At 42.3% G+C, this 23,787-nt stretch overlaps 2 protein-coding genes across 3 annotated transcripts in view; one reads left to right on the forward strand and one right to left on the reverse strand.

The window, feature by feature from the left end:
• Nucleotides 1–13,778, forward strand: part of LUC7L2 (LUC7 like 2, pre-mRNA splicing factor) — a 30,492-nt gene extending 16,714 nt beyond the window's left edge. For both annotated transcript variants that reach the window (XM_065742823.1, XM_065742824.1), the window contains exons 3-10: nucleotides 432–530; nucleotides 1,360–1,470; nucleotides 1,934–2,077; nucleotides 3,118–3,294; nucleotides 5,472–5,563; nucleotides 6,404–6,433; nucleotides 7,321–7,515; nucleotides 12,687–13,778. In XM_065742823.1, the coding sequence (XP_065598895.1) occupies nucleotides 432–530; nucleotides 1,360–1,470; nucleotides 1,934–2,077; nucleotides 3,118–3,294; nucleotides 5,472–5,563; nucleotides 6,404–6,433; nucleotides 7,321–7,515; nucleotides 12,687–12,879 (1,041 nt within the window). In that variant the 3' untranslated portion in view covers nucleotides 12,880–13,778. The remainder of the gene's footprint in view (nucleotides 1–431; nucleotides 531–1,359; nucleotides 1,471–1,933; nucleotides 2,078–3,117; nucleotides 3,295–5,471; nucleotides 5,564–6,403; nucleotides 6,434–7,320; nucleotides 7,516–12,686) is intronic.
• Nucleotides 13,779–16,095: 2,317 nt separating this feature from the next.
• On the reverse strand, nucleotides 16,096–19,682 carry LOC136051706 (cytoglobin-1-like). Its single transcript, XM_065741273.1, has 3 exons — nucleotides 19,514–19,682; nucleotides 18,000–18,231; nucleotides 16,096–16,830 (listed from the first exon to the last, which is right to left on the reverse strand). Exons 1-3 carry the CDS (start codon nucleotides 19,606–19,608, stop codon nucleotides 16,702–16,704), a joined length of 456 nt encoding a protein of 151 aa, XP_065597345.1. The 5' UTR covers nucleotides 19,609–19,682; the 3' UTR covers nucleotides 16,096–16,701.
• Nucleotides 19,683–23,787: the final 4,105 nt, after the last annotated feature.

Raw genomic sequence — 23,787 nt, forward strand, 5'->3', positions numbered from 1 at the left:
CTGTTCCACATTATGATTGTAGCCAGAACATTTTTATCAAGAGCTGTGTGGAAAGATCAGATCAAGCATTTGACCATTTAATTGCTAATTATTGGTAGGGATCTTGGTTCCCTTGTTTTAGATCAAGACAGGATGTTCTACTTCAGTGATTAGAATTTTTAGAACTTTCAGTCGAATAACTTAGGCAGAACAATAATGTTACTCTGTCATGTGAACAACCATCATAGAATAAGCTGTCTACTGTCTGCATATTTATTTCATCATTAATGCATGTTTTTTCAAAACCTGAGCTTTGTCTTAAAGTTTTATTAAACTAACTTTTTATCTCCATAAGAAATTGTTTCACCATGATTTCTTTTAGCAGTCAGATGTTCTAACTTCATTCTTGTGTATACTACTTGTAGTGATAATTTCCCTGTATCTTTTTTCAGAGAATGGACCTTGGAGAGTGTCTGAAAGTGCATGACCTGGCATTAAGGGCAGACTATGAAATAGCATCCAAAGATCAAGATTTCTTCTTTGAACTTGATGTATGTATTTTGTCTTAATGATGGAGAGAAAGTGTAACTTGTGTGCCCTCGGGGGGATAAACTGGCCAGCAATCCATAAGCTTTGGTGCACAAGGAAGGAAAACTTTTGGAAAGTAGTTTTGAAATGGCTCCTAATGATTGTGTACAAGTATTGCACTTGAATTTGTAGTCATGTTTAGGTAGAATTGTTAATAGCCTTACAAAAAACAAATTTGTGTGAACCTGAGTGCTGTCTTAACTGTAGCAATTACTAAGCAAACGTTAAAGCAGTGTATAATTTGAAGGCAGGCTTATATTCTCTACTTGTTGGGGGAAAAAGAAGTCATTTTGTACTGGGGTTAACAAATGACGTGCTGTCTCAGTATGCTGTAGTTTGAGTAGTACGGTTATGAACTCCTAGCTAGGAAGTTAGTCTTGAGCTCAGATAAAAGATTTGGGTTTGTTGTAGCTGGAAGTGGGTGACACTAATATATTTCACAGCTTAGAACCCTGGTGGAAGATTGTTTCAGTACTGCATGTGTTGGTAGGATGAAGTGAATATACCTATCCTTTAAGGGATGTTAATGCATGTTATAAATGCTGGCTGTTTCTTAATGAGTTTAGACAGAATCCCTTCTAAATTTCTGCAAATACTTACACATTTTGATAATGTGTAGACTGGCTTTTAAAATGTTAATGTGATTATACACTGTAAGCTGTTATGTTACTGTTTTACAAAGGTTTCACAAAGGAAAACTTACAAAAGTTATTCTTAAGCCAGGAAACTGTTAAGGGTGATGAAATGCTAGTGTTCTTTACAACATTAATTAGCGTTCTGTTGATGTTGTAGGCAATGGACCACCTGCAGTCATTTATTGCAGACTGTGACAGGAGAACAGAAGTTGCTAAGAAGAGATTAGCAGAAACCCAAGAAGAGATCAGTGCTGAAGTTGCAGCTAAAGTAAGCATGTAAAACTAATTGCTGAAGTTCTTTCGGAAGTCTAATTTTGTTTTTGTTCTTTTTTTTTAAATGGACTGACTTCAGACTACTCAATCTGAGAGCTCATTCTGATGAATCTATAAACAAAACATTTTGTGTGGTTTTCTTCTGCAAATATATACACATGGCAGGAGGAATGGCTGTATAAATACTAATTTTGCAAGTCTCTGTGGCATAGGCAACAGTGTGAATTACTTGAAATCTCTGAACAAGATCCTGCCCTAGAGCTGCTTGGTTCCTAAACCTTTTTCTACGTGTTTTGATGAGGGGCAATTCTATTTCCTTTTTATTTGGAGAACTTCTCTGTGTGCTTCCTTTAATTTTATCCTATGAATTTTGAACATAGGAATAGCTCAGTATTGCTTCACATTATTTTCCATAATTAAGAGCACTTCCTTTGTTGAGCCTTTCCTCCTCTTTCAAGGCTGAACGAGTTCATGAATTGAATGAAGAGATTGGAAAACTTCTGGCCAAAGTAGAACAGCTGGGAGCTGATGGAAATGTGGAAGAATCTCAAAAAGTAATGGATGAAGTGGAGAAGGCCAGGGTAAAGAAGAGAGAAGCTGAAGTAAGTTGGTTATTTAAGACTTGTGGGATGGAGAGGACAAAATTGAATTGGTCAGTAACTGTAGTGCCAGATGTCTTAGCTACTGGTTCTTCCTTTTTCTTCATAGAAAACCAAGGGATTTGCTTTGTGTATGGGAAAAGTTTCTACATGAAAATGCACACCTGTGCTGTTAAGAACCACACTAATTTCCAGTGATGATGCGTTTAGGTGTACTGGCTGTTAGCATCTGTGAATGCTATGGCTGTGTCTGTGCTTGGTGGTACTTAACCATCTCATTGAGTTTCACAGCTCTTGACAGTGGTAACCCCACAGTTCGCTGTGATATGCTGGGCTGTGACTCATGGGAGAACATCAGTGAAGGCAGCCATTCAATACCCTGCTAAGCTTGTCTTTGTTGAAAGATAGTTAATGGCTTCTGTATCAGGCAAGTCTAAGCAGATGTTGTAATGTTGAGGTGGCAAACATCACCAGGAGCTCTTCTATATTGCATCTCACCAAGATAGTTAAATTTAGAGAAAGGAACATCTGTGGTTATTTAATGGTACCAGGGGGTTGCTGGTAGTCTCACCCATCTGTCATCTCAGTGTTTGTAGGTAAATGTTGCAAGGATAACATAATGTTTAATTTGTTTCTAAAATGTGTGTAGATTTCTTGCTTTAAATTGGGTTCAGGATGAGTATATGTAATCTTTTCATTATAGTAATTATAGTGTTAAGATATATTCATTGTGTTGTCTACGGTAATAACTTCTTATAAGTAGCATGATCCAAAATACTAGCAAAACCAATTGCTAATATACTGTTTTTAATATATCTATCTTCAAAGTAAGGAACCTCCAGTGTGTCTTAGTAAGATAGTTAATTCACACCATTCATGAATCAGCTAACACATCTGCTGATTGGCTTTGAATTACGTTATCAAAAGTACTATACTTTCAATGTTTAGAAGAAAATAGAGAAGAAATTTAGAGAAAACAGAGAGGAAAAATTGTATTTCTCTGAATTGAGAAGTAAGAGTTGACTTTTTTTTTTTTCTTTTAGGAAGTGTACAGGAATTCTATGCCTGCCTCTAGCTTTCAACAGCAGAAGCTGCGAGTTTGCGAGGTGTGTTCGGCCTATCTTGGTCTCCATGACAATGACCGACGACTTGCTGACCACTTTGGAGGAAAACTGCACTTAGGATTTATTGAAATAAGAGAGAAACTTGAGGAACTCAGGGTAAATTACTTCTCTATTTTTTTTTGTGTGCGCTCTTAATTACTTGTCAGATAGTCCTAATGGAATCTCTGGGTGTGTGAATTCTTTCACGTTACCTTGAGATATTTCATTAGTCTGTAAACACCGTACGCATTCATTAAACACCAACACTGTTTATTAAATAGCAGTTATCTAAATAATTTGATAAGATGGCCTCTTTTGCACTAGGTAGATTTAAATGTGCTCAAAAAATGCATCTTGGGAATGAAGAGCAGCTGTAAACCTGTAAACTTGAGAACTGTACTCTGAAGCATGTTTGACAGTCATTGAAGATAGACAAATTAACTTTTCATCCAATAAACTGGCCAAAAGAAAGTAATAATGAGGCTTTTGAAAATGCAAGAACGTGTAGCAAACTTAAGGCAGTGGTATTTAACAGAATAAAATACCCATAGGGCTGTTGTTGATAGCTTTGGTACCAGTGAAGAAGAATATACAGAAAGAGGAAATAAATTCATATAGCAAATAATTTCAAAAAGATTTGCAGAAGTGGTTGAAGCACTAACAGCCAGCTGCATGATGAGAGACTACAGAAACTCACTTTTCCAGTCATATAGTTATGAGATTTTTTTTAAGTGATTTGAAAGCTTTTAAGCTTGACTTGACAATAATTGAAGTGAGTTCAAACAACTTAAGGCTGTAGCTATTCAAAGTCAAAACAGAAAAAGGTGTATGTCTTGAAGTGGGGCTAACTTAAAATAATTGTTATGGGAAGGTTGTGTGTTCTCCATAGCTTGCAGTTTTGAAATCCAGTTATATTTTCCTAAACGACTCTACCTTGACCGTAAATTGTATGTTTGAAAAAAGACTTACTGGAATTGTATTATATAGAGACTTTCGATATTCAAGAGTATGGACTTGGACCCTTATGCTATTTATGATCTTAATACGTTAATTATGGAGTTTAAGGCTTATTTAAGCATGTTACCCTAGAAGTTACTAAAGGTGATTGCTAAATGAATTGAAACCCTAAAAGCTGAGATGTTACTACTGAGTTTGAGTAACTTAGCTTGGGTTTTTTTAATATTCCAGCTGTCTTGCATGGATACTGTAACTTAACCTTTGGAAAGCCCAACTCTTTCCATTGACTATTGGCAGTGTAGGCTCCAAAATACAGTTGCTGTAATTCAAACCTTAGATACCTAGAGGAGATCATGCGTGTTTCATCTCTCTGTGAAACTATGCAAAGATTCACTTGAACGTGAAACCTTGCTTGTAGTTGAATTGCTGATATTTTGCAAGGCAATATAGAAATAGTTTGACATAAAGGAGCTAATTAACTGATTATTACAACATTTGGAAAAAAAATATGCATGGATAATTATTTCACATTCCCAAACCATCAATAAAATAATCTTTTGAAGTACTTCACTAACAAAAAAAGAAAACAATAATTATCCCCTCCTTCCTCAGAGCTCTCCTCAGAGATCTAATCAAGATGCTGCTGGGGCAATTCCACATCTCAGAAGAAGGTCTTTACAAAGAGTTGAATTTCTTGCATCATGTCCAGAAGGTGGCGAGACTTGGGTTTGGCCAGATCTCCAGTTGTGAGTTCCACATCTGAGGGCCCTCTACTGAGCGTGCCTTGTCCCCAGTAGTAGTGAGTTCAACCTGGGGGCTATCAGCTGAAACATCCTTTCTAATTACATGTATAATGTTCACAACTCAGAAACAACTAGCCTCAAAGCTAGGTATCAGCCCAACCAAATCCTTTTAAGACTGAATTTCTTTATTTCACAGCATAGCTGAAGGAGTTAATAACATTCTTAATTCTTCCTGTTCCGATTACCTTTTGCCTTTCCCCAGTGGCCGAAATATGATAGGGTTGGCATGAAAACTCTCGCGTTAAGACATGACTTACTGTTCTGAATTCCCTTCACGAGAAGCTTGCATTAAGTTTGCATCTTTCAGGTCTTGGTGTAACAGCCATCTGTTTTATAGCAGCTCTTTTGCGATTACCTGTGTTTCTTGAAAAAGATAAAATATACTGAGGAAGAGAGAGGGACTAATACTCAAAAGGGAATATTCATGTGGGAAAGAACTGAATGCTAACTGTGTAGATTGCTTTTTTAGTTTTTATACTTTCATTTGAAAAAATATTGAAATGTAACTTAATGAATATGTTCTGTTGCTTTTAGAGGATTGTGGCTGATAAACAGGAGAAACGCAATCAGGAGCGCCTGAAACGCAGAGAGGAGAGGGAAAGAGAAGAAAGGGAGAAACTAAGGAGGTAAAGATCTATTTCAGCTGCATATACATAATGACCTATTTAAGTTTAATGGAAAAACTATGATGTTGTTCATGAACATCTGTTCTATACAATCCGCAGAATCGTGTTAGTTTCCATTCCTTGAAAACTTAGAGGACCTGAAAGTGAATGTAATTCTTAACTCTTAAAACCTTAACTATTTTCACAGTAAACCTTTTCTTTGCTGTGTGAATACTGGTGGTTTTTCCTACACATTTGAACAAATGTACTTTAAGTATTTTGAGACTTGACATATGATGCATAGATGTTATTTTTTTTCTCAATGGAAGTAGTTGAATGTATGACTAAGGAAAATAATTACTTGCTTTTCTTTGAAGTGGTTGCTTTCATGCTTAGTGGTGATAGGGTTGAATAATGTCTCAATTACAGTTCTCTTGACATGCTGGCTCCAGAGGTCAGCAGTGGAAACATTTGAATCTATTGCAGTCTAATAATGTCTGACAAGAAATAAGGGAGTACTGACTATTTAACTGTAATCTTTTGTTACTGAAAGGGATGCGAATTAAAAAGTGGACTAGTATGCACATCCCTGCTTCCTCAAAAAACAGCCACAACAACCACTACCACCTGCAAAACAACAACAAAAAAAAGAAACAAACCAAAAGAGTTGTTGAGAATATGTATTTTCTAATGTATTACAAAGATGTCAACCTCAAGTGAGACATTTCAGTTATATGCTAGTAAAATTAAAAATACAATAATAGCTCTGAAACTTTGACTTAAGATTACTAAACTGTACTTTCTATTTGATAATAAGATTTTTGTAAGAAAAGTTAATTTGCCATTTTCCATTTGTTTTAGGTCCAGATCCCACAGCAAGCATACCAAAAGGTACATAAGTCTGCAGACAAGGAATGCCATCAGTGATGCCAGCCTTTCACAAGCTGAAATATTCTACGTTTGTCTCGTCTTATTAATTTAAGACTTTCTTTACAGACTGAATGTCCGACTACACAGTCATCTGTGTGCTTATGCAGCATGTGGCATTGTGCTACTTAGTTATTTATCCATGTCTGTCTATTTTGTGGCTATTATAGTGCTGTGTTGCTCTCTGGTAATGCTTGGAATGCAGAGGGTTACTTTATTCAAAACTGAAGCTCATTATTTATCCATGTCTGTCTATTTTGTGGCTATTATAGTGCTGTGTTGCTCTCTGGTAATGCTTGGAATGCAGAGGGTTACTTTATTCAAAACTGAAGCTCATGTTTGGTACCTCTTAATTCACATCTGTAACTTTTTAACCTGCAGTTGAAAGTCACCAATGAGATATTGTTGCAGGGTGGTTTAAAGAAAGAAAATCATGAATTTGTATTGTGTTTAGATCCTTCTAGATACTTCTGTTGCTTTTATGGGGACGGTTATAGTCCTGTGCTCTCAGAACACCGTGATACACAACTTCTGGCCAGATAATCCCTATCGCTGCATCTCAGAGTACTAAATCTTGTCCTGATAAACACAAGGTTTTAAAACACTTTGTTTTTCCTTTCTGAAGTCTAAATTGGCTATGCTGTAACAATACATGTAGTCCAAATCTATAGTCATAAATTGACTGTGAGACTGTTTGGACTTATGTAGCAACTTCTGATGTTGCTCTCCCCTCTGTGCCTGTGGTAAGACGATGCGATAGCTCAGAACGTTGCAGACTATTCTCTGTACAGCTTCTCTTATTCATAGAGTGTGTCATAGTATTCAGAGGATACTGTCCTTTCTGTTCCTAGATCTAGGTCCCGAGATCGTCGCAGACATCGGTCTCGCTCGGCCTCCAGGGAACGGAAGAGAAGAACTCGCTCGAAATCCCGCGAGAAACGCCATCGCCACAGGTCTCGCTCTAACAGCCGCAGCCGGAGTCGCAGCCACCATAGGAGCAGGCACAGTTCCAGGGAGAGGAGCCGAGAGCGCAGCTCCAAAAAGAGGTCTGTGTCAGCCTGGAAACAGCTTTTCCTACATGCGTAGCCAGATTTATTTTTTTTTATCACTAAATTAAGTTTACATTCAGCACTTCATAAGGTAAACACGTTCTGAGACTGTCACAGATTTCAGGTATATTCTTAGCATATTTATGATTTAACGTATGGTAGTGATGTTTTTTTTCTTCGTTTCTTTCTGTTTTTTAAATAGTGGGGTTATTGTGTATTTCTTCTGTCATGAAGGAGTGATACAGGATGTTGTTGTCAAGTTGAGAATCCTAATAGTTTCCTGCTCGCTAGGATGTGAAATGGATATGAGCAGTCTTCTTAACTGTGATCAGTTTTTTTTTTTTTATCCCTTGAGTTCTTGCTCCCAGTGGTGGAATGTTATCTGTTGTGTACCATCCCAGACAAGTTTATTTTCAGATATATCTAAACTTGTTGCACTGGGTCTGAAGATAGCGCTTTGCATGGAAAGTGGTTTGACCCCTTATTTAAGGATTACTGCAAAGAGCAGTCTTGGGGCTGCTTTTTTTTTTTTATTACTAAGTTGCTGCCTGTTCCTGAGGGTTACTGGCTTATTTTAGATGAGTGAGTAAGCATAATTTTGAAGAAAGTTGGAATTGCAAAACGAGGCTTCTGGTAGATAGGTCTGCTCGTAACCAGGATTCCATTCTTGAAAAGGTCAGTGACTGGGGCAGAGATTTGAGTGCAGGATAGAGGGTAGGGTGCCAAGTCTTAAAACTGTGACAGACTGTCAGTTTACAAGAAGAGAAGAGGTCCAGCTTAAAGTGTCGAAACATGTGGATTTTAGAATTCAAATGATTTTAGTTTTATCACCAAAGGTAATGTAACTGCTGAGTATTTGTTGAATGTGTTCACACGTGTTCTTTATCCCAAAGATGAGCTTTCTTCCTGGATTAGATCATTCTAGTTGTACTGTGCTCTGCTAAGAGAGCATAGAAAGCAGAATTGAGTCAAATCTTTAGATTCCTTCTTTTTTTGGTAGGTGAATAAAACCTGAGTGTCCATACATTCAGTACTGTCTGGTATTTAAAATTCATCAGGGTGTTCCTTAGTGTCACGAAGTCAACGTTTCAGACTCAACAGTTTCTACTTTGTTAGCTTGTCATCAGTTATCCTCTAGAGCATTTCGAGGCACTCACAATGACAGAATAGCAGTCTTCAAAACCATAGTTTTTCAGTCTTAAAATAAAAAATTTTTGTTTGAATCAACATGTTTGTTCACCCAGATGAACCAGTGCATAAAGTATATACTCAAATTGCCTTTGATACTTCAACTTTGAAGTCTAGCCTTGCAAGACAGAATAATCAGTTTTCTCCAAAATTCAAAGATTCTCATCATAGTTGTTCAGACTCTAATTTGACAAGTACAGGACAAATAATGCATTATCCTCTGAGAGAAGTCTGTTAAAACAAGGAAAACAGCATGGAAATGTTCTACTGTTGCTGCTATCTATATAACACTACACCTATCAGCTGTGATAAGTTTATCACATCCACAGGGATGAATTGAAGGTGCACAAAGTGATTTGAAGATGAAGTCAGTGTCTTTCTTGCAAGCTATGTTTAATATGAGCAAGGAAAAAGACTAGGTTTCAGAGCATGGAATATCAACTTTATGAAGCTCAGTAATGGAAGTACTTTCCTTGGTGCCAGTTTCTGTCCAAAATGAATAAGACTGACCTATGTTGGAATAATCCTTGGCACAAGTGAGAGTTTTGGACTATAGCTAACTTGAGGGGGAAAAAAAAAAAGTTTTGCCATCATTAGAGAATTAACAGAGATGAACTACTAATGTCAAACAGTATTTTTGCTCTTTAAATATGCCAGTTATGATTTCAGGAGACTAATGAATCCTTACAGCTACAGCCTTGCTTCACTGGAGCCAGGTTATCTATTGACCTTTCAGACAGTCTAGATTCCTTCTTTTTAGAGATGCTCTTCAGGCAATTAGATCTATCTTTTTTTTCGCATGAATGTGGGAGAATTCTTCCTGTTGAATAGAATGCAAATTTTGATTCCAGAATAAAGCTGAACTTGAAGGCTCAAATATATTGTACTTCTTGTCTCCTAAGATCTCGTTCTGAGTGGGAGTAGTGCTTATTGTCAAATCCTCTTCTCAAAATCCGTTTCTTTATATCTGGAGTTTAAGTACCTTTTTTCAAACTTGCCTTCCTCAATCTTAAAATACCCGGTTATCCAAATACTTCAGGAAAAAATACACTGCAGCACATGTCCAGCTTCAGGAGGAACTCCTAGCCTCTGGTTTTGAGTGGCATAAGCACATGAACTCACATCTGAGGAATGTGATGTTTTTTTAAGCCTCTTCTAGAAGAGCAGAGTGACATCAAAAGCAGTAGGAGGATTGCTGAAATGTGCAGCAGTGGCAGCACATGGCGCCATCAACTTTGAAGCCATTGAGTGAAGTGTGGAGTTGTGGTTTCTCTGTGGGAGGAGTGGCATTTTACACTAACATAAGACCTTCCGTGTGATTTCTGGGGGCTTGGTTAGAGTACAGTAAAATACTCAATAGCATCACTGAAGTTTTTGCAGACTACTGAATCCTGTTCTTAAAGCTGTTTTTTGTCTTGTTCTTTGGGTGTTTGTTATTTTTCTTCTTAGGACAGCTGGAGAGGGGCTTTTTACAAGGGCATCTAGTGACAGGGTGAGGGGAAATGGCTTTAGACTGGAAGAGGGGAGGTTTAGACTAGATACTTGGCAGAAATTCTTTACTGTGAGGGTAGTGAGACACTAGAACAGGTTGCCCAGTGAGATTTTTGATGCTGTCTCCTTGGGGGGCTTTCAAGGCCAGGCTGGATGCAGCTTTGTGCAACCTCATCTAGTGGAGGGTGTCCTTGCCCACAGCAGGGGGTTGGAGTGAGGTGATTTTAAAGGTCCCTTCCAACCCAAACCATTCTGTGATGGTATCCAGTATGGTTTCAACACATAAGTGTGTTAGGCAGTTCTCACGCTTTCTCAAGAAGTCACGTTCTCATTTTGTTAGGTACATCATCACATATGAGTATGCTGGGATTAGCATTTGCAGCAAGCATTGTATTTTGATTTTCATGTCTGCTTTTCTTTTTCCTTTTGATTTTCGTGTCTGCTTTTCTTCAGAAGACGTTTTCAGAAAGCATTTTCTGAAGAGCCTCTCACATAAAATAAAGAGCTGCCAGCTCTCAGATGCTTCTTTACTCTAAAAACAAGGAGATGTTGGTGTGCTATTTGAGAACAATCCTACAAATGCGTACAGTTGTCTTGAGATAAATGTTTGCTTTAATCTGTATCATCATTCGCTCTACTAATGTGGATAGATTTAAATCACTTGATGGCTGGGATCTCATTTCAAGTTGAGTATAAGGAGCAGACCTCAGCCTGGTAGAACACACGTGAAGTATCTGGTGTAGTAGCAATGTGTCAAAAGATGGAAACTTATCTGACAGTCACAGTATCATGCCTAAGATAGTAGAAGCCCTAGACCTTCCCAGCTGTGGACTACAGGCTTATCAAGAGCCTTGCTATGTTTCGTTGCTATTAGCTGTAAGGTCCTAGTAACTAAAATTGATCACCTTTTCTCTCCTGATAGGTATTTGGCACTTCTAACGTTCACTTTCTCATTACAAATAAAGATGTTCTTAACTAAGAAGTCAAGAAGCAGACCCGGTTGTGGGTGAATTGAGATGCCTGTGTCTGTGTGCTTGGGCCTGCTTGCAAGAACTCATATGATGAAGGCTAATGTCCTTTGTTGACGTGGTATTGTCAAATAAAGTATCTGAAATTGTACCGTTGGATTTCTTTTCTCCTGGTTTTAGATGACGAGATCAGATGTAAATCTTGTGCCTCCCTGTTTTTGCAGACTCATCTGACACACTTCTCTGTCTGAAGGTAGACAGGTTATGATTGGTCTTATTTTTTTGCCAGCTGTTAAAGAGTTCTGGCTGATGAGCTTAGATGTCTGCACTGCAGATATCTAAAGCTGGATGAGATAAATCCCACTCTCAGCATTTAGGAAAATGTATTTTAAAAATACTCTTCAGATCCTGGTGAAAAACAGAGTATTATAGCTCTGTGCTTACTCTCCATGGTGATGGGAAGGTGCAGGCTTATTTTTCTCATTTTCTTTCTTTTGAGGAAAGAGGAGGATGGGGGGCAGGGGGAAGCAAACAACATAGTCCTATGCTTTTAGTCAAATTTCTCATCCTTTAGAAGAGTTGAAGCTACAGCTACCTTGCTTTTTTAGATCTGATACCAGACTGGCAGAGCTACTTAGGATTTTTGTCCAGGGCTTCGTACAGGGTTTTGTCCTTGGACTCAATGTAGACATTCACAAGTGCTGTCCTGGAACCAGGATCATGTATTATAGTATAATTCATAGCTGGTGATCGTGACAGTGGATGCTACCTGTGTGTCTTGTGAAGGGAGAGTTTATTGTGAAGTATCTACTTGACCACTTGGGAAGTGATTGTTCCAGAGTATTTGAGGTGATTAACAGGTTCTGACTTAAAAGGCAATATCTTGTCCTTGAGAAATGATTCCTTAGTTCTAAATCATCTGGTAGTAATATTGTTTGCTAAGGCAATTGTGTGTGAGCTTTCATATTGTTATGCTGTGTTCACTATTATTCTAAGATAATCTCTGGAGTTAGTCTGAGACAATTGACTTGGGAGCGTTTTTGCTTCTGCAATATACCTGTAGTGCAAAATACTTGGAACGTGCCAGATTAACTCCAGTGTACTCAGTGCATAGTTTGACTTCTTATTTCTCACGTAGTTCGTGGTATAGCATTGCTGTCTGTGAGGCTCTCCGTTTGCAAATACTGCATCTTGCAAAACACTGCACTGTTGTGGAAGTAAACATTTTAGCTAGAAAATGGAAACAAAAGGTAATTTCTCAGTAAATTCATCAAGGAAGGTTTAGTGAAATTCTAACAAATTCTAGCAAAGCTTGCTAATGCAAGATGGAGGGTGAGGATTGGAAAGAAAAGTGAAACGTTGACCTGGATTCTGTAATCAGTGTAGGTGAAATTTTGTCTCTGTCAGTGTCTCTGTTCCCGTACATATGTTGAGCTGAATTAAGGAGAAAATGATAAAATGCTGTTTGGAAGCTTATGAACTCGTGACTCATCAGAATTCCCACATGTACTGCACTTTCAGATCCTCAAAAGAAAGATCTTCCCGGGACAAAGAGCGCTCAAGAGATCGTGAGAGAACATCGCGTGACAAAGATCGAAGCCCGAGGGAGAGATCGCCGCGGGACTTCAAGGACAAGAAACGTTCCTATGAAAGTGCTAACGGCCGCTCAGAAGACCCCAGGAGCTCAGAGGAGCGTGAGGCAGGGGAGATATAGCTGGCTGTATATTCACCCGATCTCTAGCTTCCTATGGAGTTGCATACTATGGTTTAGTTTACAGTTGTTCAAAGGGACACCAGTGAGCAGTTTGAGATACTGATCCAACTAGGGTAGATGTACAGTATATGAAAGTGGTTAAAACTAAGTCAGAATTAAACCCCATTGATTTAATGATGCCTAAAGCTGGGTCCTGGACTTCCACCGAGTTGTAAAACTTTTCTGAAAGATTTCTCTTTATTCAGGACGACAGTTTTATGTACAAAGATGCAGATCTCAATGTTTTTAATCTCCTTTCCAATACGAGTTAGTGAACAAATTACACTGTACTACTTGCCTTGGGTGCTTCTGAACCTTTATAAAATTCTCCAATTCTGCTCCAGTGAAAACAGCAGCATTGAAAAGTTGTACTTCTTGGGAAATCTTGTTTTTGTTTGCTTTTTTTGTAAGAGGGTGGGTGGATGGATATTAACTTTTATTCTAAGGTTATGTTCCCAGTGATTTTTATTTTCATTGTTGTTGTTTGGGAACCTAGGAATCGATTACAGTGGGAGCGTTTAGACAGGAATGTGTGCTGGAGAAAGCTGAAATGTCTTTTTACAGTGCCTATTTAGACTTGGAAATTGAACAGCTGTTGCATTACATCTTTTTTTTTATTTCTTACTTAAATTTTGAAATCAAAGCCAGTCCCGTATCTGTACCATTTGATTGGTATGTGTTCAATATATTTGTTTTTTTTCCATAAGGACTCTTTCTGCTTTTTCTTGTTGGGTGTAAATGGCACATCTTTAATTGTATTAAAACAAAAAAAAACAGCTACGAACAGCGTAACAAACAAAACGTTAAGAACAAAAAAATAAAAAAAAAAATAAAGGAAATCACACTGTCCGATAACTTAACGAGAATATATTGGTCTCTTAAGGGGATTCACGCTCTAGGAGAAGTAGTTTATGTCGTGATTCTGACCACTCTAAGATCATTAGGGGCAAAAACATGGAATTAAAGTGATAGTTGGATAGCCTCTATCTCCTTGAGGACTTCATTTTCAAGAAGCAGGATTTATCAGGTCCAGAGCACATGTCTTATGAGGTGTGGCTGAGGGAACTGGGATTGTTTCCTCTGGAGAAGAAGAGGCTTGGGGGAAACCTTACAGCTCTCTGCAAGTACCTGAAATGAAGTTGTGGTGAGATGGGTTGGCCTCTTCTCTCCCACAGAACTAGCAGTAGGAATAGAGGGAATGGCCTCGAGTTGCAGCAGGGAAGATTCAGGTTGGGTGTTAGGAAAAACTTCTTTATAAGGATGGTCAGGTGGTGGAACGGGCTGCTCAGGGAGCTGGTGGCATCACTGTCCCTGGAGGCGTTCAAGAAACATTTAGATGTGTGGTACTGTGGGACATGGTTTAGTGGGGAAATACTGGTGGTAGAGGAATGATTGAACTGGATGACCTTGGAGGTCCTTTCCAACCTGAGCGATTTTATAATCCTGTGGTTTAGGTGCAAGCTCTCTTTACATAAAGGTCTTGCTGTTCTCCTTGAGGTGGCACCACTGAGCTGCGTAACAGCAGCAATGTTTGTAGTGATATCTTGGCATTTGTCTGGTTCTGATCTTTGATTAGGTCAGAGGGCCTCTGGAGGCCAACTAGTCACAGCTATACAACACACTATTAATTCACTGCGTCCAGTAGGCAGTGCAGCATTGTGGCTGGTGTTGAGCTGGAGCAGGACCTTTACATCTCTGCAAGGCCTTGTATCCACCATGGTTCATACTCAACCTCTGCACATTTTGTCTTTAAGCTCCTGTAAAGTAGTGTAATAACAATGGCTACCCACGTACCACATCCTTATTTACTCACTTGAAATCTGAGTGCGAGTTTTCTTCCTAGGAGGAATCCCTAGCTGGGGATGTTATGCCATTGATTTGACAAATGAAGGGTTTTTGGAGTTGAGCCTTTATTTATCAGATTTTCCGGGGTGGGGAGCTTCAGGATATCCAAGTGCCACACAAATCTTAAGTGGAGAGAGGTGTGGTGCAGCACCAGCAGCACGTCTGTTCTGCTGCTCTCCACCCCTGTTTCATAGGGCACCTTTATTTGAAGGACTGTCCTTTGTTTGGCAAGCAGAACAGGTTAGAGTTTCTCTGGAAGCAGTGGCTTATAAAAAACATTTGTCTCATCTCCCATTAGTTTTATACGGTTCTTGCTCTTTATTTTTGGTTTTGATCTTCTTCTCTTTCTGCTGGCTTACAGTGGGGGGAAATATCACTGTCCAACCATTGCTTGTTCGGTGCTGACCACGTGCAGTCTGGCTGCTGTAACCATGCAATGAACCAGCTCAAATCCACTCTGCTCCTGAGGCCAGCAGTGCTCTGGTGTGGCACATCAGGTTAACTGCACCTCAGTAATGGTCTGTTGGCCAGCTATCTCAGTATTAGCTTTAGAAATGTTAAGGAAAAAAGGACTTCTCTAGCATCCCCCTCTTCTAAGGCAGGATGTCACCTATGTTCCTTTCTGTTCCCTGAATTTCACCAAAGCTGCCCCTGCCACAGGCCTTAAGGGAAGCACTGGAAGGTCAAGGCCAGGATCTGAGGCTTTGAGCAAACGGGTCTAGTGGGAGGAATGGATGACTGGATCTGGAACTGGATGATCTTACAGGTCCCTTCCAAACAAAACCATTCTATGATTCTGTGTTCACTCAGCAAAGCTGACAAACTAAACTGTAGTGAATGTATATTTCTACATTGTTTAGGTAATATTTTGAATCAGAAAAGTGTATTTTTGGCTCTACAAGATGGTATTTTTCTGCTGGGGATGTTTTATATGTTTTGTTTCTTGGTAACTCTCCCTCCCCCTCCCCTCCTCACCCCATCCCATATCACCAGCAGCCCCACACTGTGACCAGCTTCCACTCCTGCAGAGCCTAAATGAGAGAATGCAGCAGCTTTCCTTGTGTTTATTGTGTTACAGTGAAGCAGAATGGCCTGTGGTTATTTGCAGTTACCAGCTGATGATTTCACCACATCTAAGGAAAAGCAATTAAACAGTTCTGGACTTGGTCACCGCTGAAGGGAGTGTCAGGAGAAGCTGTGCAGGAGCGTGGTGCTGTTGCCCTCCCCTGGGTGCATGGCCAGAGCAATCTTCTGGGATTCATAGCTCAAAATGCAGGTGCTGGAGAGGTTCCCCCCTGCCCAGGGGGTGACTGCGTTCAGTGTCACCATCCTCTGTGCTGGAAGCTCCTCCGAGGCACCTGTCCCTGTGCTGGGGGACAGTTGACTTGTCCGGGTTGGGGCTTTCCCTGTATCTTTTTCAGATGTTACTCTTCCCCACGCTCAGAGCGTCCCCCACCGTGGTAGTTCGAAACCAAAACAACTCCTTTGTCTCTTAAATAATGACCTCTACAAAGTCCATGACCCAGGAGGCACTTCAGAGCAGTTTCCCACCCGTCATTGATGCGGGTGGTGAGGTAAAGGCTGCTGGTTCCTTTCTGGGCTGGTGCTGCTGAAAGGAGCAAGTCTTCCAGAAATGGCAAGCATCAAGTCTTGGTCTTCAAATGTGGTCATCGAGGGCCATCCCCAGAGGAACCCACCTGGAGTGGTGCAGCTGCAGAGCTCGTCAGGTTGTTTGGCTTTGATACATCTATGGTTTTCATTGAACCGTAGAAATTCAATTTTCTAAGGAAATTATTGGCGTTAACATCTATATTACATAAGCCTTTTATTGTTATATATATTTTTTTAACTTTTTCATTCTTCCAACTGTGCCTGGAGGCCCAAAAGCAGCAAATCGGCGCTGGTGAGAAGTCTCAAGAGGCTGAAGGTCGCCTGCCCTCACCAACCTGCTTCTTTGTAGATGTTGGTCAGGTGAGTGCAGATCTCGTTGGTCACCTTCTCAAAGGAGGCTTTGCAGTCTCCACCAAATTTCTCCTCCATCAGTTGCAAGATGATGTCGCAGATGATCTAAACAGGGAGAAAGGAAGAAAATGAACTTTCCTCCCCATTAAAGGGAAATATGTATTTTAAGTTGGGTTTTTTGGAGAACGGGGGGGGAGAACAAAAACAATTCAAGGGCGTTACAGCATGCAGAATTGGAAAAAAACTGGGAAATAAAGTGCATTATAGAATTCATCCCAAATTGCAGTCACTTTTGTATTTTTATCTACCATTTCTGTGTAATTTTGGCTGTATCCATACACACAGTCATTTTAGGACCGCTCTAAGAGTATGGTTCACTTGGTCCCTCCAGTGCAATCCTACTCCTGGTGGTAGACCTGCTCAAGTGTTAAGGAGCTCTGTGCTGGACACCTACGCAATAGGTGACTTGAGGGATAATCCATCCTGCTCATAAGCTGCCTAGCACTCTGCAGCAATGAGCATTTGCATGTCTTCTTAGTTTTAGTTTCTGGGTAGGTTGTGTTGTGTGAAGTGATAATTCCTTTTTTGTATTGCATGTATTGCTTGCATGCATCTTTCCAGGCAGAAATCCTCATTTATTCTCCCATTTAATAAAAATTGGATCTGCTGCTTTGGAAACCACCCTCCTTGTGCCTGAATGATCTCAGATGGAAGGTGCCTCTTTTTGCGCTGCCTGCACTGTAAAGCAGATAACAGAGGCCTACATAATCTCTTAGTGGCTTTAGGTAGACTTGGGCAAGACATTTGGTCTGGAATGTTTAATTTAGATTGCTTCAGTGAAGGTAGTGCCATTGCCATTGATGATCAGCAGCTGTTCCAGTTGACCTAGGAAAGCTCATTTCTTGTTACTAGAGAAAAACAGGCATCATGGACTGAATTGTAGTGTAAGCTGGGTTTTGTTTGTTTGTTTGTTTGTTTGTTTTTTGTCTTTAAATGACAAGTGTGTGGGAATCCTGTTGCACTGAGAAAACCTGCTACAGCTCGTGGGCAGCTCTGCAGCTCCCACCAGAGCTGACCTGCCTGCACAGCACCCGCTGCACGGCCTTCTTACCTACAGATGTGTCCGGCCATCTCTTACCATCTTCCTCCATCTGTGCTCTGAACTGTATATACACGTACATATACAAAGCCCGTATTCCCCACTTCTTCCCCTCCAAAGGTAAGACACCATCCCATCACAACCACGCTCCCCAAGAAGATGGCTCGTGGCTCACCCTGAAATTTTTGGGGTCAATCTTGAGCTGGGTGGCATGTTTCTGGCCAAGTGGGTTCAGTATCCCAAGAAAAGCCTCAGTGTTGTCCAAGTGTTGCACCATGTCGTTGATGGCAGTGAAAACCTTCTTGCCGTGGCCCCTGACCTGATCCGACTGTTTCATCTCTTCGGCGCTGTCCATGCCTTTGAAGTGTGTGAAGTAGGACTTGGTGTCCGGGTGCTCAGTGAACATCCTGTCGAGAGAGAAGATTTGGCCTAACTTGCGGACTGAGGCACTTCTGTCCAGACTCCCTATTGCTTTTCACAGAATCAAAGGGTGGTTGAGGTGATCACGCACCCCTGGGTCCATCTGCTCCAACCACTGCTCATCAGGGACACCCAGAGCAGGGTGCCCAGGGCCATGTCCAAGAGGCACTTGGAGATCTCTAAGGAGGAGGCCCTACAAATTCTGAGCAGCCTGTGCCAGTACTCCCAGCACAGCACAGAAGTGCTGTCATGGTCAGAAGGAACCTCTGTGCTCCAGTCTGTGCCCACTACCTCTTGTCCTGGCACTGGGCACCCCTCCCAGGTACTTGTACACATTCTTCAGGCTGAACAGCCCCAGCTCTCTCAGCCTGTCCTTGCAGGAGCAGTGCTTCAGCCCCTTCATCATCCTCTCGGTCCTTTGCTGGACTCCCTCCAATAGCTCCATCTCTCTCTTATCCTGGAGTGCCCAGAGCTTCTGTAAAGGCAGGGCTGGGCCTGTAGGAAACTAAGGCAAAACCTTCTCCAGCAAATGACCCTGGGCTGCCAAATAACTGGATGCTGCTAACATCTCTAGCTGAGTTTCTGAGGCAGATGATGGTGGAAAGAGCAATGTATCACATCTGTTGAAGCTTAGCCAGGTACAAGATGTGACATAAAAGGCAATGGTAGAAGTGTGCTAAACAGAAGGATTATCTGGGCTGACCAATTAGTCAGTTAACGTGAATCTCAGTCAAGAGAAGGGTAGGTGAAGGGTGAATAGAAGAAACGTGTTTATTATGGAAGAATAGAAGAAAACAAGGTGATGGCTAAAGGAAGAAAGACCACCAGAGGGATACAATACAACAGAGATCTCTCTGGAAAGGCTGAAAAAAGAATCAAAAGAGAAATATTGAGGACATGCAATTGAAAAAAATAATCATTAAAAGTGGTTCAAAGATAAAGTGAAAGAGGGAAATAGGGCCCATGTTTTGTTTCTGTTCTATTTTATACCATGCATTATTTTATCATAAATCCATCACGATATATTTGGCGCTGGGAGGGAGGAGTGAAGAAATTGTTCCAGTCTTTCCCTCCTTTACCAGACCCCTTCTCCCTTCCTCTTACTTCTCTTCGTATGGATCTCTCCTCTGCACCATGAAGTTGCACAAACTGCAGCAAACCAAAATGTTCCCTGTGAGGCTGTGTTGAATGCACCGAGATGTGCTTCCAGGTGGCAGCTCCATCCTTCTTGCTGCTCCTGGCTAGCAGTGAGATGGGCTCTTTCCTTACCTGACCAGTACTGCTGTCCCGTTGTCTTCAGCATCCACAAACATCTTCTCCCAGGCACCGCGAGCACTCTGCACCTCCGCTTCAGAGAAGGACATGGTGGAGGAAGGGAGGAGAACACGGAGGCAGTGATGGAGTGGTTCTGCACCAGGTCTCTCTTCAGGGCTCTCTAAATACTGACTGGGGGATTTAAGAGGTCATAAATGGACTCTTTGTCTCTGTTCCTACCAGTCACATTAATGTCGGTTTAGAGCTGCCTAATCGCTTTTAATCAGGAAAGAAATTAACCACATGAGGAGAGAGGCAGAGCAGTCCTGCCTGGAGTCTGATGCCAGAGCAAAGAGCTCGATGCCTAGGAGAGAAAGGAAGACAGGGCATTTTAGGTTGGAAAGAAAAAGGTCAATTCTCCTCCCTTCCTACTGCCTGTCTAAGCCAGTGCTTGGCCTCTCGATAGGGAGAGGAACCTATGAACCTATGAACCTCTCTTTCCATGATTTTCCTGCTTTGTTCCTGAGAATGTTGCTGTGCTCAGGGCACCATGGTGCCCTGCCATCCCAGCTTCCAGCCCTTCTAGCTCCTGCACTCTAAAGATCCCCTTTCCAGCTCTGGCAACTCACTCCAGCCCTGATCTCATGCCATGGCTGCTTCTTTCCTCACAGTTCCCTGCTCTGCTGTGGCTCATGCTTTGGCCTTGGGACCAGGTGGATGGCAGACACCACTGAGGCTGAATGATACCAGTGTGTGGATGGTGGTAATAAAGCAACTGTGGGCAGCCAGGCTTTGGTGCCTTGAAGGGCTGTGGTGTTCTAAGGCAGCAGATGAGCCAGTACAAGATGCTGGGCCTGGAGCAGGGCCTTTCCTCCTGTTAGCCACCCTCATTCTCCTGCCTTGCAGCTATGATCCTGTTCTGTCCCCGTGCCCCACAGGCTTGGTAGAGAGGAATAGATAAGGGGCAGGAGAATGGTCAACACACATGGGCCCATCATCATGACTGTCACTAGGAGAAGGAAGCCAAAAAAGCTCAGATTATCCACGTGGTGCCCAGGCTTAACCTTTGGCAGGAATGTGCTGGTTAAGCTCAGTGCAGGACACAAAATAGGGCTTAGGGGCCTAAGGAGCCACCGCTGCTGGATGCATATGGAGACAAAACCTCATTGTTTGGGGTGGTGTGGGGGAGGGAAAGAATGGGCACAGTCTGCCAGGTCAGCCCAATGCCTGGGGTGGATGGAAAGTTGCTGCCCCACAGAGACCTCCTGGAGGTAAGTAATAGAATTATCACAGAATCATTTGAGTTGGAAGGAACCTCTAAAAGCCATCTGGTCCGACTCCCCTGCAATTAACAGGGACACCTACAGCTCCATCGAGTGCTCAGAGCCTCTCCATCCTAACCTTGGGAGTCTCCAGGGACAGAGCATCTACCACCTCTCTGGGCAGCCTGTGCCAGAGCCTCATCACCCTATCGCAGCTCCACTGAGGTAAGCGTTTGAAATGCTGGGAGAATGTACAGATGCTTAGTGCAGCGACAAGATAAAAGCCAACTCAAGGGGTTTATGGCTTATTTCTGGACTCTGGAGACCTCACAGCCTGTGCTTTTCCTTTCCTCTTTCCTCGTAGAGATGAGAGGTCCCTACAAATTCACAGCTGTATGGCAGTGGGGCAGAAGGGAAGGGTTGCTCCAGCTCAACCTCATAACCCCATCTAGATCAGTGTGCCCCACTACTGCATGCTGGGCCAGTGCCTCTCCTCTTTGAGAAACTCAGGTATTGATAGTCTCTAAAGACTTCACTAAAACCAAGCACCCTCTCCTTCCCTCCCTCTCAATGTTGGCCAACAAAGAGCAGTCTCATGCAAAGCTGCACAGCCTTCTCATTTCTCCTTCCCAAATCCTCAGAAAAATGTCCCACATTTCAGAAAAGCCAGGCACGGGGGGATGAGCATGAAGCTGGGCGTGCCAGCCATCTGCCTCCAGCTGACCGTGAGGACCAGGGGAATGGGGATAAGGCCACAGCTGTTGGAGAGCTGCCAGACAGCAAGCACCAACGGGGAGAGTCCAACAGGGACAACACAGGGCCTTAGGGGAGAGCAGAGCTTGTTGCACACAGAGAAAGCAAACTGAAGTCATCAACTGCATCACTCCATTTTGTGACTTGCTTTTAGTCTGCTCTTTCACCTTCCTCTATTATTCTTACTGCTTTGGGAAATTATCTCCTGTTCTTCCCCTGCAGTTTGCCAAGTCCTTATGAGATGAATGCAATAATACCTCATAACGTTTTGATACTGATAACAGGTTTATACGCACCTATATCCCACCTCAGGGATCTCTAGAGACTGGAAATGAAAAGCCCCACAAGTCTATTGCTTTGGCCTTGAAGTGGAATAGCTGTGAAAAGTTGGCTGTTGAATCATGAAGTTATCAGTGCTTTGCTGGCATTCATTTCCAAACCCACAGGGAATGGGAGATGTGTTTGGTTTGTTTGTTTGTTTGTTTCATTCATTTGTCCTCTTCTGTAGTTTGGTTTCTTTAATAATCTATACACTGCAGGAACAGAGCAAATCATACCTTCTGCTGAACAGAGAGAAATGGTTTCTAGCATGGTACAACCACAGGGACTGCCTCGGTGTGAGGCTCATCACAGCTGAGGTGGGGAAATGACAAGTGAAAAAGGAACCAAAGCACATCCTTGGGACCATGCTGCAGCCATTCTTATCCCAGCAGCCACAGCTGTTTGCATCATGGTCCCAGTTTTTGCTGCTCATCATGCCTTGCACTTGGTACCATGGAGGGATGGATGCTCTTTCCTCACCAGCTGAACTCACGCAACCCAAACCCAGAAGCAGAGGGTGCTCACCAGTCCCAAGCTGGATGTGTGGGAGTGATCCTCTGGGAGCTGTTTGGTAACTAGACCCTGTGTACAGCAAAAGGCCACAAAGACAGTGAGGGAACTGGAGCTCCTCTCCTATGAGGACAACTGGGGCTGTTCAGCCAGGAGAAGGCTCAGGGGAGACCTTATGTATACAAATACAGTGTATACAAATACTTCAAGGGAGGGTACAAAAAATGGAGAGTGCAGTGAAGACAGCCAGGTTCTTGTCAGTGGTGCCCAGTGCCAGAACAAGAGGCAGTGGGTGCAAACTGGAGCACAGAGGTTCCTTCTGACCATCAGACAGCAATTCTGTACTCTGGGTTACAGAACAATGGCACGGGCTGCTCAGGGAGGCTGTGGGGTCTCCTCCTTGGAGATCTCTGACAGCCACTTGGACAAGGCCCTGGGCACCCTGCTGTTGATGTCCATGATGAGCAGCAGTTGGAGCAGATCGACGCGTAGGTTCCTTCCATCCTCTGATTCTGTGATTCAGAACAGACTATCTTGGGTGTGATTCCACTGCATGAGTGAGACAACCAGGGGGATTGGGCCCAGCCAGCAAGAGTTCTGAAAGGCAGGTCCTGCCTGATAACCTCATCTCCTTCTGTGACCAGCTGACTCGCTTGGTGGATGAAGGAAAGGCTGCTGATGTAGTCTACCTAGACTTCAGCAAAGCTTTTGACGCTGTCTCACACACTATTTTCCTGGGGAAGCTGCAGCCTGTGGCATGAGGGGATTGAGTGCATCCTCGGTAAGTTTGTAGACCACACTAAGTTGAGAAGAAGTGACAATCTGCCTGGGGGTAAGAAAGCCCTACAGAGGGACCTGGACAGGTTGGATCACTGGGCAGAGGCCAACGGGATGAAGTTCAACAAGACAAAGTTCTGGGTCCTGCACTTTGGTTGCAAAAACTCCATGTAACCCTACAGCTGAATTACAATGCTCAGCATTTAACACCTCTTGTCTCATGTTCTGCTCAATAATTCTTTTTTCCCCGACACCCCCACATGCTGTCAAACGGAGTTTAAAGTTACAGCCAGGTTTCCTCATTGAGGTGAGCTTGTGGTGCTGCTGCTCAGTGCTGCTTTGATAGAGATGACTAACAGCTGCATCTGCTCCGTGCTCAGTATCTCAGGTTTATTGGCTAATCAAAACAAGCAAAATAAGGAGCTGCAATCACACCTGTTGGGTGTTGAGCCTGGGAAGATCTAGGAACAGATCTTCCCAGAAGATATGAGGGATGAGCAGGTGAACTGAGACAGCCAGCATGGCTTCACCAAGGGAAGGTCTTGCCTGACCAGCCTGGTCACCTTCTACGATAGAGTTACAACATCGGTGGACAAAGGGAAGGTGACCAGTATCATCCACCTGGAGTTCTGGGAGGCCTTTGACATGGTTTTTCCCACATCCTTA

The sequence above is a fragment of the Cyrtonyx montezumae genome, unplaced genomic scaffold, assembly GCF_038088225.1.
Source record: "Cyrtonyx montezumae isolate F1298 unplaced genomic scaffold, pur_monq_1.0 scaffold_3, whole genome shotgun sequence".
Taxonomy (NCBI): Eukaryota; Metazoa; Chordata; class Aves; order Galliformes; family Odontophoridae; genus Cyrtonyx; species Cyrtonyx montezumae.